Genomic DNA, 15,763 nt, shown 5'->3' on the forward strand with positions numbered 1-15,763 from the left:
GCTTGTAGGGATCCCAGGTGGAAGGTGTGAGGATTCTCAGGGTATTAGCCAGGGAGAGCGGCCAGGAGAGGCTGGGTGGGATCCTCAAAGTCAAAGCTTGATCTGTGAGTTTCCTATTGCTGCTGTAACAGATTACCACAAATTTAGTGGCTTAAAAGAACACAAGCTTATTGCCTCACAGTTCAGAAGCCCAAAATCAGTCTTGCTGGCCCAGAGTCAGGGTAACAGGGGATGGTTCCTTCTGAAGGTTCTAGGGCAGAATTTGTTCCCTTGGCTTTTCCAGCTTTTAGAGGCCACCTACGTTCCTTAGCTCATGGTCATTTCCTTCATCTTCAAAGCCAGCAGCTTAGCGTCTTCAAATCTCTCTCTCTCTTGCTCTGTTCCTCTCTGTCCCCCTCCCTTCCTCCTCCTTCTCCGCCTGATTCCCACCCATCATCACGTCTCCTTGTATGACTCTGTCCTTCCTGCTTCCTGTTATAAGGACCCTTGTGATTACACTGAGCCCACCTGAATAATCCAGGATAATCTCACCATCTCAAGATCCCAGACTTAATCACACCTGCAAAGACCCCTTTGCCATGTAGGGTAACATATTTCAGAAATTAGGATGTGGACATCTTTGGAAGACCATTATCCTGTCACCACACTTGTGATTCATTGGGATTTCTAAAACTGTGAAAGACTGGCTGGTGGAAAAAGGGATTTGAGGGCCGGGGAGGCCCAGTTCCCTAGAGTCATCTATCCTACCCTATGAAGTTGGATCCTTGGTGTGTGCCTGCCCTAGAGCGGGTGGTTCTGGGAGCCATGGAGGAGCAAGCAGTGGGCTGGGAAGAAGAGACTGTGGTGTGTGGGCTCTCTGCCCCCCAGTGAAGGGCTAACATAATGGGTGATGGTAGTGAGGGCTGCAAAGGCAGAGGGAGACATCTTGGGTAGGTCAGGGTGTAGGGGGCTGTCCACTCAGGCCAGCTCTGCCTGTTGGGGCCCTGTTCCCTGCTGCCATGTGGACTGGCCATCATCCTCCAGCAGGTGGAATCTGTAATGAGAGCTGGAGGACTCATGGTCCACAGCTTTCCATGTCCCAACAGCCAGGCACAGCTCAGGTCACAGGTCCCCACCACCCTCTGCCATGAAGTGAGGCAGGAACTGTCTCCAAAGAACTCCAGCTGCCAGCCATCCCATGGGTCCCCACAGGGGTCCCCACAGAGTGCCATGGCTCTCCCCAACTTCCTTCCCTCATTGGGGCCATTCAAAGGTTAGAGTTTCAGCCAGACTGTCCCTGGGGCCAGTCTGCATCAGTGGGCTTGCAGGCTTGCCCCTCAGAAGTCACTCATCCCTGCAAGACAGCCTCAAGACTCAGCACGAACTCGTCCAGACTCAGAATGTTTACCCCTCTACAAACGAGCCTGGATGGACACAGGCATCCTTGGTGCACATTTATTCCTTCTCCCCATTACAGAGTTGCGAGCACCTGCTGTGTTCCAGGCTCCAAGCCAGATGCTGGGAATGAAACAAACCAGCCCTGCCCTCTCAGAGCTGATGCCTTAGTGGGAGAGAAGGTTACAGACTCAACACTCTCGGCTCCCTGAGCCCTCTGCTGGGGTCCCATGAGGCCAGCTGCCTCCCAATCTCCACAGCTCCACAACCCTGCAGCTCATAGTCCCCCCACTTGGTATTCTGCTCGTAGACCTAAATATGTGTTCACATAGGTTCTTGCCCCCTAAAAATTTTTTTCACTCATATTTAATTCTGGCTATAGATTATTAAGAGCTAATTTATTTGTTGTTGTTAGGTGCCATCGAGTCAACCCTATAGGACTGAGTAGAACTGCCCCATAGGGTTCCCAGGGAGCGGCTGGTGGATTTGAACTCTGGACCTTTTGGTTAGCAGCCAAGCTCTTAACCACTGTGCCACCAGGGTTTCCAACTTATTTATAGGAATCTGAAAACTAGGGGGCTCCATTTTTAGGAACACTTTTTTCAGTGAATGATCATCAGATTTGGAAAGGTGAAAATAAATGCAACCACACAGACATTTCCACTGGAATTTAAAGTGCATGCCCCAAATCTTTGAAAAACCTCAGAACTGCACAGTGTTGCCTCAGCAACTCTTAAATTCAAGAAGGCAAAGTGTGAGGGCAGGTGGAATTGCTTGCTTTCCTGGAACCACAGGCATTTGTGGTGAAAGAGGAATCTCCTCTCCAGCATCCCAACCAGCTTGTGTTTGCACATGTCTGATGACAGGGAGCTCACTACCTACCAAGACAGCCTTTTCCATCATTACAAAGTTATTTTTGGCTTTGGCCCAAAATCTGCCTTCCTGAACCGTCTACCTGTTGGTACCTCTTCTGCCAAGGGAGTGCCCAGCACCAGGCTGCAGTCTCTTCCGCATGACAGCCCTTTAGTGTTTGAAGTCAGCCATCACTTCCTGCCTCAGTCTACGCTTCTCCGGGCTAATTTTTTAATTAGCTTAAATTAATGGCAGTTCCTGGGGAGCTCCAGCCCCAGTAAAAGTGACCTGAATTATTCAAAGATTTGAGTGTTTCAAATGCCTGTTTATCCTAATTAGCATCTTCGCTGCAGCGATGCCCTCTGCCTCTAAGGAGCCATATTTTTACATGTTCCGTATTTTAATGGATTTTACTTGAATGAACTGTTTAATCGAGTGAAGACACATTTCATGAATGAATAGAAGTAAATCTATAATTATAGGCATTAGTCAGGTAAGAGGAGTGACATTTCGGCACAATCCAGGGCTATATATAGCGAGTGCATTTGAATGACAAAGTAGGTTACCTCGGCTTCCATAAGAGGGCTGGGAATTCGCTTTGCTCTCAAGTTCGTTTCGTAACCTAATTAGGATTTTCAGAGTTGTAAAGTGCATGTGGTGCAGGTCTGGTTCGCCCCATCTTCACCTGGGTCTCTGCCTTCCTGGATGATGCCTCAGCTGGTGCAGTGTCCTTGTTAGGGATGGCGTCCTGGGAACTACAGGCCATCATAGCCAGTGTCCTATGGTCTCAAATAATCCCAGGGCCTCCAGTCAGGGCTAGATTAAGGCGTGTGAGGGCCCTAAGCACTAATAATCTGTGGTACCCCCACCTCTGCTTATTCAGGCATTCAGACGGGTTATGTGTGCTATATATATATATATATATATATATATATATATATATATACATGTATATATATGTGTATGTGTCTCTTAGCTATCCGTGATGTGGCTTCTTTTTAAATGAAACAACTAAGTTCACTGACTCATTTTCTTTGTTGTAGAATAGGTGGAATATTCTTTTTGCAGAAAACGTGATATATAATAAAAATCCTAGCACCCCACATCCACTTAAAATTTTCCAATCCACTTCACCTCATTCTGCTAAAATGGCATATGCCACTTTTGCATTCAATCACTGATATTATAAAACCAAAAAAAAAAAAAAAAAGAGAAACCCATTGCCATCGAGTTGATTCCAACTTATAAGGTCACTATGCATTGGAATTGACTGGATGGCAACAACAGGATTTTTTCCTTTTTTTTGGTTTTATAATACTGGTGATGGAATGCGAAAGTGGCATATGTCACTTTAGCTGGATGAGAGGGACTGGATTAATGAAATTTTTGGTGAATGTGGAGTACTAAGATTTTTACTATATGCCACATTTTCTACAAAAAGAATATTCCACGCATTCTACAACAAAGAAAATGAGTCAGTGAACTTAGTTGTTTCAATAATCAATGTAAAATTCTGTTGTTCTCCCACATTGAAAAATTGTAGCAAGAGTTAGATTCAATAGGCCCCTCCCACCTTATATTATTAGAAAGAAATAGTATACTCCCAAGAGACCCGCAGAGATAAGGAGTTTCAGTTACATGGGAGGGGACCATAGAAGACAGATGTCAACGAAGGTGTTGAAGTAGTAGGGGTCTCACAGCTTAAACAACCTTGTGCGTGGGCGCCCTCATGACCCCGTTTGAACTTATATCTAGCCAGCACATTCACATGCTCTAGACCTGGTATCAGTTTCATTGAGCGACCTGCTGGTCCCCTTCTACTGTGGTGCTTGCTTTTCCTTGTGTCCTGTCTGCTTGGCATCTATGGGAATTTACCCCTGTTTTGTTGATGCCTTGCATCAACCTTGCATATTGGGTAATCCATCCCTGCCTCCAGTCATGGGCTGTAAAGTCCACTGCTCAGTCAGAGCCTCCCCTGCCTGGTCATGTGTTCAGAACGTGGTGACTCGTCGTTGTCATAATGGTCTGCTTCCGACTTTGTCCTTATCCTGTACTTCTTTCCTTCGGTCCATTCAAAGTCAGGGTCTGCTCATGGTGCTAGGGGGCAGGAGTGGGAGGGTCTGGAGATTAAAGATGTATTCAGTGTATTTATTGTACGGAGCAGGGGTCGGGAAGGGAGGCGTCGCAGCTGGAAAGAAAAATAGTACCCTGAATCCGGAGCCCTGGTGGCACACTGGTTAAGAGTTGGCTGCTAACCAAAAGGTTAGTGGTTCAAATGCAGCAGCCGGTCCTTAGGAACCCTATGGGGCCGTTCTACTCTGCCCTATGTGGTTGCGATGAGTCAGAGTCAACTTGGCAGCAACTGGTTTGGTTTTTGGCTTTTTGGATCTGGAGAAAGTGGGATAGGTGGCCTGGGGGCGGGGCGGGGAGTGTTCAGGCAGGCAGGCCAGCAGCCGGCTCTGAGTGGCAGTTCTGTTGCTTTTACCCCTTAGTGGTAGTTCAGTGGTAGGATTCCCTCCTTCCATGTGGGAGACCTGGGTTCAGTTCCTGGCCACTGCACCTCATGTGCACCCACTACCTGTCCCTCACTGGAGGCTTACATGTTTCCACAGCGCGGAACTGATTTCAGCAGAACTTCCAGACTAAGATGGACAAGGAAAAAGTGCCTGGCAATCTACTTCTGACTTCTGAAAATCAGCCGGTGAATACTCTATGTTTCACAGTGATCTGGTCTGCAGCCGGTCATGGGGATGGTGCAGGACCAAGAGTGTTTAGCATCATTGTGCATGGGGTCACCATGAGCTGGGACAGTGGCAGCTAACAACAACCTTACCTGAACATTGGAACCACCTGGAGAGCTCTGAAAATACTGATGCCTGGGTCCTGTCCCCAGAGATTCTGATTTCAGTGGCTTAGGATGCAGCCAGGGCATCAGATCAATTTTAAAGCTCCCAGGTAATTCTGATGTGCACTCCTCACCAACATTTTGACCACAACTTCCTGAGAGACCCTGCATCAGGACCACCCACCTAAGCCAGATCCCTGATGCTCCAAAATTATGTCAAATGATAAATGCTTGTTGCTTTAAGCTGCTACATCTTGGAATAATTTTGTTACACACCGTATATGGCTAATACAGATTATTAGTTGGCTGAAATGTGCCCCAAGTCAGTCACTTCTTGCCACCTCCACCACCATCTTCAGAATCTTTTTGCCTGGAGCATTGCTGCAGCCCACTCACTGGCTTACTTATGCCTGTAAACAAGTTATCCTGAGCGAGAGAATTCCTCTGGTAGCCTGTTTACCATTACTTCTTTTCCAATTACACTTGCTTCCCCACTTTTCCTCTGTTCTTCTTTTCCTCCTCCAAACTGCCTGCTTCTCCACCTACATCTGGCAGGCATGGAAAAAGACCAGCGGTTGCTCCCACGCCTAGTGCATGGATGAGGCTGTGAGCCTGGTCAGTTGGAGGAATGAGGCCTCTGTGATGGCTTCATTGGAATGACAAGTCCCTGTCGCCTTCTTCCCCCTGTGGCCCTGGGGATAAGCAGACCCACTGACCTCTGTGTTCAGACAGCTCATCTAACCTGCTGGTGTTTCTCTCTGCCCAGCCTGAGCAGAACCATCCCCTCACTCCTGCCTTTCCTCCAAAGCCACTGATTTTTCCTGAGTCTTAACTTATTTCAAGATGTTGGACTTCCTTAGAGCTGGAAGTCTGAGTTCAGATGTTAAAAAATTCTTAGATTTGGATCTGTGATTCCCAAGACTTCATGGGCACCCCGAGGAGTCACTGGTCTCACCCCTTGTCACTTTTACACTCCCAGCCCCTGTGTCAGTGGCCCCCTAAAAGGGTCCTTGGTCCCTGTCTGCTCTGAGCATGAACTATTGGCCACTATCCCTGATAAAGGACAACTAGAACCGAGCCCAACACTCCAGGCATGTTCTAAGGTGGGCAACCAAAGGGGAACTGTCCCTGTCTTCATTCTAGATGTGATACCTTGTTAGATGTAGCTCCTAGTTCTACTCACCCTCTTAAAAATTGCCTTACTCAGTTAACACATTCTGGTTTCCTAATCAAGGGGGAAAAAAATATCCAAATCATTTAAAAATATTTTCATACCTCTGTCGATGGCTCACTTAAAACTTATTCTGCTTCCTTTAGGACCAAAAGGAAAAAAAAAAAAAACCCATTGCAGTGGAGTCAATTCTCACTCATAGCCACCCTATAGGACAGAGTAGAACTGCTCCATAAGGTTTCCAAGGAGCGGTTGGTGGATTTGAACTGCCGACCTTTAGGTTAGCAGCCTGAGCTCTTAACCACTGTGCCACCAGGCCTGTCCTTTAGGACAGTGGTTCTCAAACTTTACTGTACATTAGAATCACCTGAAGGGTGATGAGAACACAGACTGCTGGGGCTCACCCAGAGTTTCTGATTCAGGAGGCCTGGAGTGGAGGCCAAGATTTTGCATTCCTTTAACAAGCTCCCAGGTGACGCTGATGTTAGTGGTCCAGGGACCACGCTTTGAGAATCACTGCTTTAGGTGCTTCCTGGTTTGAGCTTGCGTCTACAGTCCATAAGCGATCTTTAAAAAATAAAGTAAACAGCTTTTGCCCCAAGCCTCCTATTCCAGATTATTTATCCCTGGGGCTTGGACCTACCCATTCCTCTGCTGGTACCAAGTGACTTTGCCTCCTTGTGGATTTGTTCTTGTGTCCAGCACCTATATTCCCTGCTCTAAAGACAGGGAGAGGTTTTCTCTTAGGCATCTCAGTCCTGTAAGCTGGCTGCAGTGGCCCTGGCCTTACAGGAACCCAACCCTTCCTCGTTTCCCTTCCAACAGCACTGGGTGCCCGGGTTAAGGCCTTTCTCTCTGCCCTTATGAGTCCAGGTCTCCTGCCCTCCTGGCTGTCACTTCCAAGTAGTGAGGCAGGTTCTTCTGCATTCCCCACCCCTACCCGTCAGCACCCATTTCTCCCCATCCCTCTCAGGACGTCAAGGGCCTTTCAGCAAATCGAACTCCTCCTAGTGGCTGCCCACTAGGCCAATATGCAGTTTCAGAGAGGAGAATACACACACACACACACACACACACCAATAAACCGGTTACCATTAAGTTGATTCCAACTCATGGCGACCCCATGTGTGTCAGAAAAATCATAGGGTTTATAATGGCTGATTTTTCTGAAGTAGATCATCAGGCCTTTCTTCCAAGGCACATCTGGGTGGACTTGAACTTCCAACCTTTTGGTTAGTAGCCAAACACGTTAACCATGTGAGCCACCCAGGGACTCCTACGTTGTGTGTGTGTGTGTGTGTGTGTGTGCATAAAATTTTCTTGGGGAGTAAGGGCTACTCCTTTCCCAGAAAAACATATTTCTACATTTATAATGGAGGTGAACAGAAAAATACTATTCATTTTACAGAAATGCAGTTTATAGCATACTGCAGAAAGACATTTGTTCCATTAAATAGGAAATACATACACTTCCAGAAGGCAGAACAGGTGTTTACAAATGTTTCCGGTTCACTTGGTCAATCTATGACCAATGCCCTCAATGATCCTCCTAGCCATAGTAAGGATGTGGGTTTTTTTCCTTCTGAGAGAGATCAGTCCCACTCTTTCTTCGCCATGCTTTGGTTATTTTAAAATGCCATTCATTACTGATTTCCTCCATTTGCTTTCCCTAAAAAGTCCATTAGAATAAATACTCGTGTTGAGCTGAGACCCTTGGTCCTGAAATTATAGGCACTGAGTGGCTGATTGCACCAACCATCTGTGCTGACCCAGCCTGGCTCATCGGGCCTGGGGGAACTGTCCGCTTCTGGCAGAATCCAGATTCTCCTGGAAAAGCCGGCACAGGAACGTGCGGAGAGCATGGACTGGGAGTCACATCTCAGGGTCCTCGTCTGTTAAATTAGGGGCGGGGTGAGATGACTATGGGGTATTTTGTTTTTGTTTAGTTCTGACTGCCTATATTTTGTTCTGCCATAATTATATACAGCTTTCATGTACACACGGATATACACACATATATATCCCAAGCCATTGACCACTTGATGCTTTGCCTGAGGCCTGCAGTGTCCAGAGCTTTAGAGTTTTCAGAGCCATTCCATATCTTCAATGTTTTTGCTAGACCTTGACTACCCTGTGAGTTACATGCTGTATTGCCCCCATTTTACAGATGAAAAGACTGAGATTTAAGAGAGGTTGAGCGGTTTCCCTTAAGTTGAGTAATGTGCAAACGGAGAGCCAGGGCTTCACTCGGCATGGCCAGTAGTTTGTGCATTGAGCTATGTGGCCTTCCAGCAGGGGCAGGACCTGTTTGCACATCTCCCATGTTTGATAATTGCCGTTGCCCCACAACATGGCACACAAAACTGATTATGGGACCCCACCAGCATCTAAAAAGGACTTGAGGTGGCAGAAATAAATGGTAATGGCAAAATCAGCTTTTTTCTATCAGCTAGTTCCCAATCTTTCATCAGAATAGCAGCAAAAACTACAATGGACAAGAATCACCAAGTGTGGCAGTTTCTTTCTTTTTAAAAAACATTTATCATTAAGTATTTTAAGCGTTCCGAAAAGTAGAGATGAAAATAGCAAACACCCGTGAACTCACCATTCAGACTTAATTAATGTTCATATTTTGCTCCGCGTGCTTCAGATTTCTTTTAAGGAAATAAAATACAGCAGTTGCCATTGAAATTCCCTTTGTTCCCAGAGACCATCCTGGTTGTGTGCTAACCGAAAGGTTGGTGGTCCGAGCCCTTTCTTCCAAGACACCTCTGGGTGGACTCGAAACTAGCACCCTTTCTGTTAGCAGCAAGTGCATTAAACATTTGCGCCACCCAGGAACTCCTGGCAACCTTAGGCAAGGCCTTTCCTTCTCTGGCCTCCTTGTGCCTGAGTATCAAACGCAGGGGTGAGGGGTGGGGAAGAGACTGAGTGATCTCTAAGGTTCCACAGGGCATTCTGTGCTATAATGAAAAAAAAGCTCAACAACCCTTTCTGTTTGTGAGAGAAGTAGAGAAAACTGGTAAGTGAGTCATCTGGCTCATTCAGGCTGGTTCCCCAGAATGTGATGGATCCTGATAGACTGGCCTTCCCATGGCCGCCTGCACACCTACCTTCTGCTTTCTCTTTGCTGGCAGGTGAGGAACGACCTGACTGGGGTTCTGTACGGTGAGGACATCGAGATTTCGGACACGGAGAGCTTCTCCAACGATCCCTGCACCAGTGTCAAAAAGCTTAAGGTGCGTGCAGTGGGCTGCGGCCTGAGTGACAGAGGGGTGGGGTTGCAAACACTCCCGGGGCTCCCCAAATGCCATGATTATGAGAGAGCCTGAAGTCAGATCTGTTTTACTTCATCCTTGGCATCTCTGGCTTAGGGAGATACTCCCACAAGCTTTTCCCTGGCTTTTCCCTGATTTCTTGTCCAGCACTGGCCAAAGGCCTAATTGCCAGGTACACAGCAATTTAGACCTGACACGGCAACTTTCTCTCTCCCAGCCCAGCCTGAGCGGCAAGAGGGCACTAGTTATTATCATCTCTGCTTTGAAAAGGCTCAGAGAGAGGAACCATCTTGCCCAAAGCCCACAGGATTATTGCTGGAACTGAAGCCCCTGGGTCCTGACCCCCATCTGGTGACCATCACTTGAGGGACAGAAAGGGTCATCCAGAAGTTTTGCCAGTTGTATATAGGTCTCTAACTTTCATTTGTCCACTCATTCAGTAAATGTTTGCAACCATCTTTTATGTGCTAGACCTTCTGGGCTCACAGACACCACTGGTCCTACCCTAGTTCTGAGGCTGCCCACAGGAAGACAGAAACCTCTCAGGGGACACAAGAACAAAGGGGAGGAAGTGATTCATCCCACCTGGGCAGAGGGAGAGGGGTTCAGACAAGGCTCCAAAGAAGCGACAACATTTGATTGGGGCCCTGGAGGGCAGGCAGGATGTGGACCTGCAGGAGGCCCACAGGGAAGGAGGGATGAAGATCAGAGGGCAGGCTGGCCTGCTCATGGTGTGCTTGGGAATCAGCAGGGATCTCTCAGAGGCTGACGTATCTGGGAGGGATGCTGAGGCTGGAGACAGAGTTTGGAGCCAGTTTCCACAGCCTTGAGTGCCAGGCTGAATGTGGCCTTTGATCCTGAGGGTGGTGGGGGTGCTATTGGAGCTCTGTAAGCAGACAGGGACACAGGCAGAGCTGTGGTCTTCCTCTTTCAAACCTCACTTCCATCCCCTTAGGTCTGCATTTAAAGTCATTGCCCTGGAGACCCCAGATGCCAACTACTGTTATATTTCTTCTGTTTCAGATAGACTGAGACACATATTATGCCAGTAAGAACAGGTGGCCATTTAGACTCTTGCCTTCCAAGTCCCCAGTTCACAGATGGGGAGACTGAGGCCCAGAGATGGGGGAGGCAAGGGAAGCAATGCGCCATTTGTTTAACACCTGCTGGGGACCAGACACTGCCTGCATATCACGCTTCATCCTCACTGCAGCCCTAGGAACTTTGGCAGATGAGAGAATGAGGCAGGAGAGAGGGGAGGACCAGCCACAGCCCACCAGGCTGGAGCAAGATCTGCCAAGCTCTTCTACCTGCGATGCTGCTTCCTCGGATTGTGTGGTCTGAGGGATGAATGAGAAGGCTGTGTGGGGCCTGGAGGATTCAGGAAGGTTGGGGTGCCAACCCCACAGGGAGCACGTGCGGGTGCAGATGGGTGAGGGATGGGCCTGGTGCTGTAATGACACTCTACTGCCACATGTGACATCTCCCCAGGGAGGGCACTTGAAACAGCTTCCTGTACCTTAGAGGCCTCATGGAGTTCTGTGGGCTTTCAAGTTTAAAGAGCCTTTGTGTGTGGCCCAGAGGCACTAGTTGAAAGTCAGCGAGAAATCAGAGTGGAACTGGGCACTCTGCTCATCAGCCTGCCTTTAGTTGTAATGACAACAGACGTAGGAGTAATATTAATGATGATAAAAATAGCGGCTGCCTTTCCAGTGCACCGACCGAGGGCCAGGCCCCATGTACAGCCTCGACCTTCACCAGTTCACTGAGTCCTCCCCAGAGCCCTCAGAAGGAGGGGATTCTTGTATCCCCATTTTACAGATGGGGAACCTGAGGCTCAGATTGGTTAAGGAAGTAACCCCATATCACCCAGCTGGAAGGTGGTGAGGTTGGAATTTATGGCCGAGGCTTCTCCACTGCCCCACATGCCCTGTGGTTCTGAAGAAAGATTTCAACATCACATAAACCAGAGAGCAGGGCTGAGGACAGAATGCTCAGTGTGCTGGAAGTGATTTCCTCTGCCTGGAATGTTCTTCCCCCAGATACCTGCACGGGTCCTTCTCTGTGTTCTTCAAATCTTTCCTCCATTGTCCCCTTCCACAGGGACGTTCCATGTACCCCTTACTTAAAATTGAAATCCCTGCCGCTGTGCCCCATCTTCCCTTCTTATGCTTCATCTTCTCTCTTGTACTGATGGACATCTGATATACTATTCATTTTACCTAATCAGTTTGTTTATCATCTGTCTCTTCCCACCAGAATGTAAGCTCCAGGAGGCAGAGGTTGCTGTCTCTCTTGGTCAGTTTTGTTCCCCAGCAGTTTTGTTCCTCACCTGCCGGTCCGCTCAACAGTTTGTTGAGTGTGTATGAATGATATACCAATCTGGACAGACAACCCCAATACAGGATACATGTTCAAAGTACTCAAAAACAAAGAAAAGGCAGTGACTTCTGGAAAGTTAAAAGAAAAGCAAGGCTCAGATATACTGTGGGATAAGATGGAGAGGGAAGTGCAGAGGACAAGGAAGAAACTGAATATTAAATGGCCAGATTAAAATCTGCTTTGGAGGTAGTGGAGAACAAAATTAATGCCAAGGAAAATAACTATTAATAATGTGCAGGACAAACTTGAGATGCTTTCCCAGAATTCAGAGGAAAAGGTCAAAGAGATCAATCCATTCAGGGAAAAGATAACAGTTACAGAGGCTGGAGAAAGGTAATCCTAAGGGAAAACAAGAACAAATTAAACAGAACCAAAATAAAAAACAAAATAGGTATCCCAGTAGCAACGAGCACACCTAGCACCCAGATCTTGGTTTCTAATACCATTAAAAGGAACCAGGGCTCCTTGGAGAAATGGGTGACTCTAAGGCTAGGACAGGAAGCATATAAGATGAGCTTGGAGCATTTTGTACTGCCTGAAATCAAGGAAGTGCTCAAAGAAAACCACAATGATGGGGCTATGTCAAAGGGACACAGGAGCCAACCGAAAGAGCTCCCAGTGGCCAACAATGGAACAATTTAAGCTGTAAAATAAATAAAGTAGTATTGGATTATAACCTAAAATCGGAAATATATATCCTCAGTCCATACTGATATAAATAAATTTGAATAAATAAATGGGAGATATAGACAAATTTCCCATGCAGAATTCCACGTAATTTATGTAGATATTTCACCCTTAAGGAAGTGAAGTATGACTCCCCAGTCCTTAAGTGTGGGCTGTACATAGTGTCTTCCTTCCAAAGAGTGTAATGTGGAAAGGAGGAAAAAGGAGTTACTTTACAGTGGAGAAATCTGACAAACACATCATCGGTGTTAAGTCATGTTAATGGCATGCACCCTTGATGTGATAAAAATGGTGCTTTACCTCTGTGGTCTTCCTTCCAAAAACATATATCTCCAATATAATAATAAGAAAGACATCGGACAAATCCCAACTGAGGGACATTGTACAACATACCTGACCACTACTCCTCAAAACTGTCAAGGTCATCGAAAATAAGGAAAGTCTGAGAAAGTACCACAGCCAAGAGGAGCCTAACGAGATCTGATGACTAAATGGAATGTGGCAGTCTGGATGGGATCCTGGCACAGAAAAAGGACATTTGGAGAAAAAAATGAGAAAATCTGGTTAAAGTATGGATTTTAGATAATAATGATGTATCGATATTGGTTTATTAATTGTAACAAATGTACCATACTAATTAAGATGCTAATAATAGGGAATCTGGGTGTGGGGCAATTGGGAACTCTCTGTACTATCTTTGTAACTTCTCTATAAATCTAAAACTATTCCCAAATAAAAAATTTATTAAAGAAACAAAATAGAAGACAAATGTAAGTGGGCTCAAGAGAGATCTATTAGATTGAACCATACAAAATTGCCAATGTTCAACCATTTTTGAACTACAAAATCAACAATTTCATATGGTTCGACCTAATATATGTGAAAACTGGCCAGGCTTTTTATGTTCTAGCAAAATCAGTGAAAAGAGAGCCATACTTAGACACATTTTGGCAAAAGTTTTGAAATACAAACATAAAGGGGGAAAATCTTATAAATATCTTGTTGTTGGGTGTCGTTGAGTTGATTCCGACCCATAGCAACGCTGTGTACAACAGAACGAAATGTACCATCCACACAATCATTATGCTTGACCCCATTGTTGCAACCATTGTGTGAATCCATCGCATCGAGGGTCTTCCTCTTTTTCACTGACCCTGTACCAAGAATAATGTCCTTTTCCAGGACTGGTCCCTCCTGACATGTCCACAGTATGTGAGATGAAGTCTGGCCATCCTTGCTTCCAAGGAGCATTCTAGCTGTACTTCTTCCAAGTCAGACAGGCTTGTTCATTCTTCTGGCAGTCTATTGGTATATTCAATTTTCTTTGCGAACACCATAATTCAAAGGCATCGATTCTTCTTAGGTCTTCTTTACTCATTGTCCAGTTTTCACATTCATATGAGGCCAGAAGAAAACAAACAAATTTCCCACAAAGGCACAAAAACTGGGCCATCCTCTTAACTCCTTTGCAGTGTTAAATTCCAGAGACAGTGGAACAACCAGGAGACATTCTTCCATCTGTGAGACTTAAGTGCTTCTCTAGCCACATGCTTTTCTTGAAGTTAATCCTTGAAGTCGTAAGTCAGCCATCTGAGAGCAATAGCAAGCTTAAGAGTTGAGGTCATGATAGAAACGGGTCAGGCACCCCCAGAACCTGTAGAAAGAGACCTAAGTCTAAATAATTGTTTTAAAAGTGTATACAGTTGCAAAAATCATTTTAGAAATCAAATATGTAATACAAAATAGATATTGTAATAATAATGAGATATAAAAATCCAAATTAAATTAACAGTTTTTAAGAAATGGCGGGAGCCCTGATAGCACAGTAGTTATGCACTATGGCTGCTAACTAAAAGTTCAGCCATTTGAATCCACCAGCAGCTCCTTGGAAACCCTGTGGAGCATGTCTTAGTCATCTAGTGCTGCTGTAACAGAAATACCACAAGTGGATGGCTTTAACAAATAGAAGTTCATTGTCTCGCAGTCTAGTAGGTTAGAAGTCCAAATTCAGGGTTTCAGCTCCAGGGCAAGACTTTCTCTCTTTGTTGGCTCTGGAAGAAGATCCTTGTCATTATCTTCCCCTGGTCGAGGAGCTTCTCAGTGCAGGGACTCCAGGTCCAAAGGACGAGTTCTGCTCCTGGCGCTGCTTTCTTGATGTTATGAGGTCCCCCTGTCTCTCTGCTCATTTCTCTCTTTTATAGCTCAAAACAGATTGGCTTAAGACACTATCTAATCTTATAGATCTCATCAGTATAACTGCCAGTAATCCATCTTGTTAACATCATTGTGATAGTGTTTACAACACATAGGGAAGTCGCATCAGATGACAAAATGGTAGACAGTCATACACTACTGGGAATCATGACCTAGTCAAGTTGATAGATATTTTGGGGGGACACAATTCAATTCATGACAGAGCAGTTCTACACTGTCCTGTAGGGTCACTATGAGTCGAAATCAACTCAATGGCAACGGTTTTTTGGGTTTTGGTTTGACATATTTGAATTTATGGTCAGATTGTTCCATTTGGTGGGCAATCATCTTTTTTATGCTTTCCATTTATTTTGTTGTTGTTTTTGATGCAGACTAGGTTTTCTTTGTTTTTATCTTATTCCATGTTTCAAAACCTTCAGATTTTGTTTTCATGATAGTATATTTACCATTACAGCTTTGGAAGCCCTATGAGGCATTCTACTCTGTCCTATAGGGTTGCCGTCAGTCAGAATTAACTCGATGGCAATGGGGGAAGAAACGGAAGAATAGAAAAAATGGGTGTTAAACTCCTGATCTTAAAAAGGCAAGTGACTCGAAAGAGACCATTTTGCTCGTAAGTTTTATAATTCGAGAAATACAAACTAAAGAATGCCTTGCAAAATTTAATGAAAATATTCTATAATGAAAACAGAATCTGAAGCTTCTGAAACATGGAAGAAGATAAAAACCAAGAAAATCTAGTCCACATCAAAAACAAAAAACAGAAAGCATTAAAAAGATGATTGCTCACCAAGTAGAGTATTCTGACCATAAATTCGAATATGTCAACCCAAAAAATTGTTGCCATTGAGTGGATGGAATCAGACTGCCACATCTTTCTCCCGCAGACTGGCTGATGGGTTCAAACCACTGGCCTTTCAGTTAGCAGCCGAGTGCTTGACCACTATCACCAGAGCTCCT

The 15,763-nt window shown here is 45.6% G+C and overlaps 1 protein-coding gene across 1 annotated transcript in view; it reads left to right on the forward strand.

The window, feature by feature from the left end:
* Positions 1–15,763, forward strand: part of GABBR2 (gamma-aminobutyric acid type B receptor subunit 2) — a 438,320-nt gene that overhangs the window by 229,496 nt on the left and 193,061 nt on the right. The window contains exon 4 of the mRNA XM_064291676.1: positions 9,380–9,481. Coding sequence (XP_064147746.1) covers positions 9,380–9,481 — 102 coding nt within the window. The remainder of the gene's footprint in view (positions 1–9,379; positions 9,482–15,763) is intronic.

Source organism: Loxodonta africana, chromosome 9, assembly GCF_030014295.1.
Source record: "Loxodonta africana isolate mLoxAfr1 chromosome 9, mLoxAfr1.hap2, whole genome shotgun sequence".
NCBI lineage: Eukaryota > Metazoa > Chordata > Mammalia > Proboscidea > Elephantidae > Loxodonta > Loxodonta africana.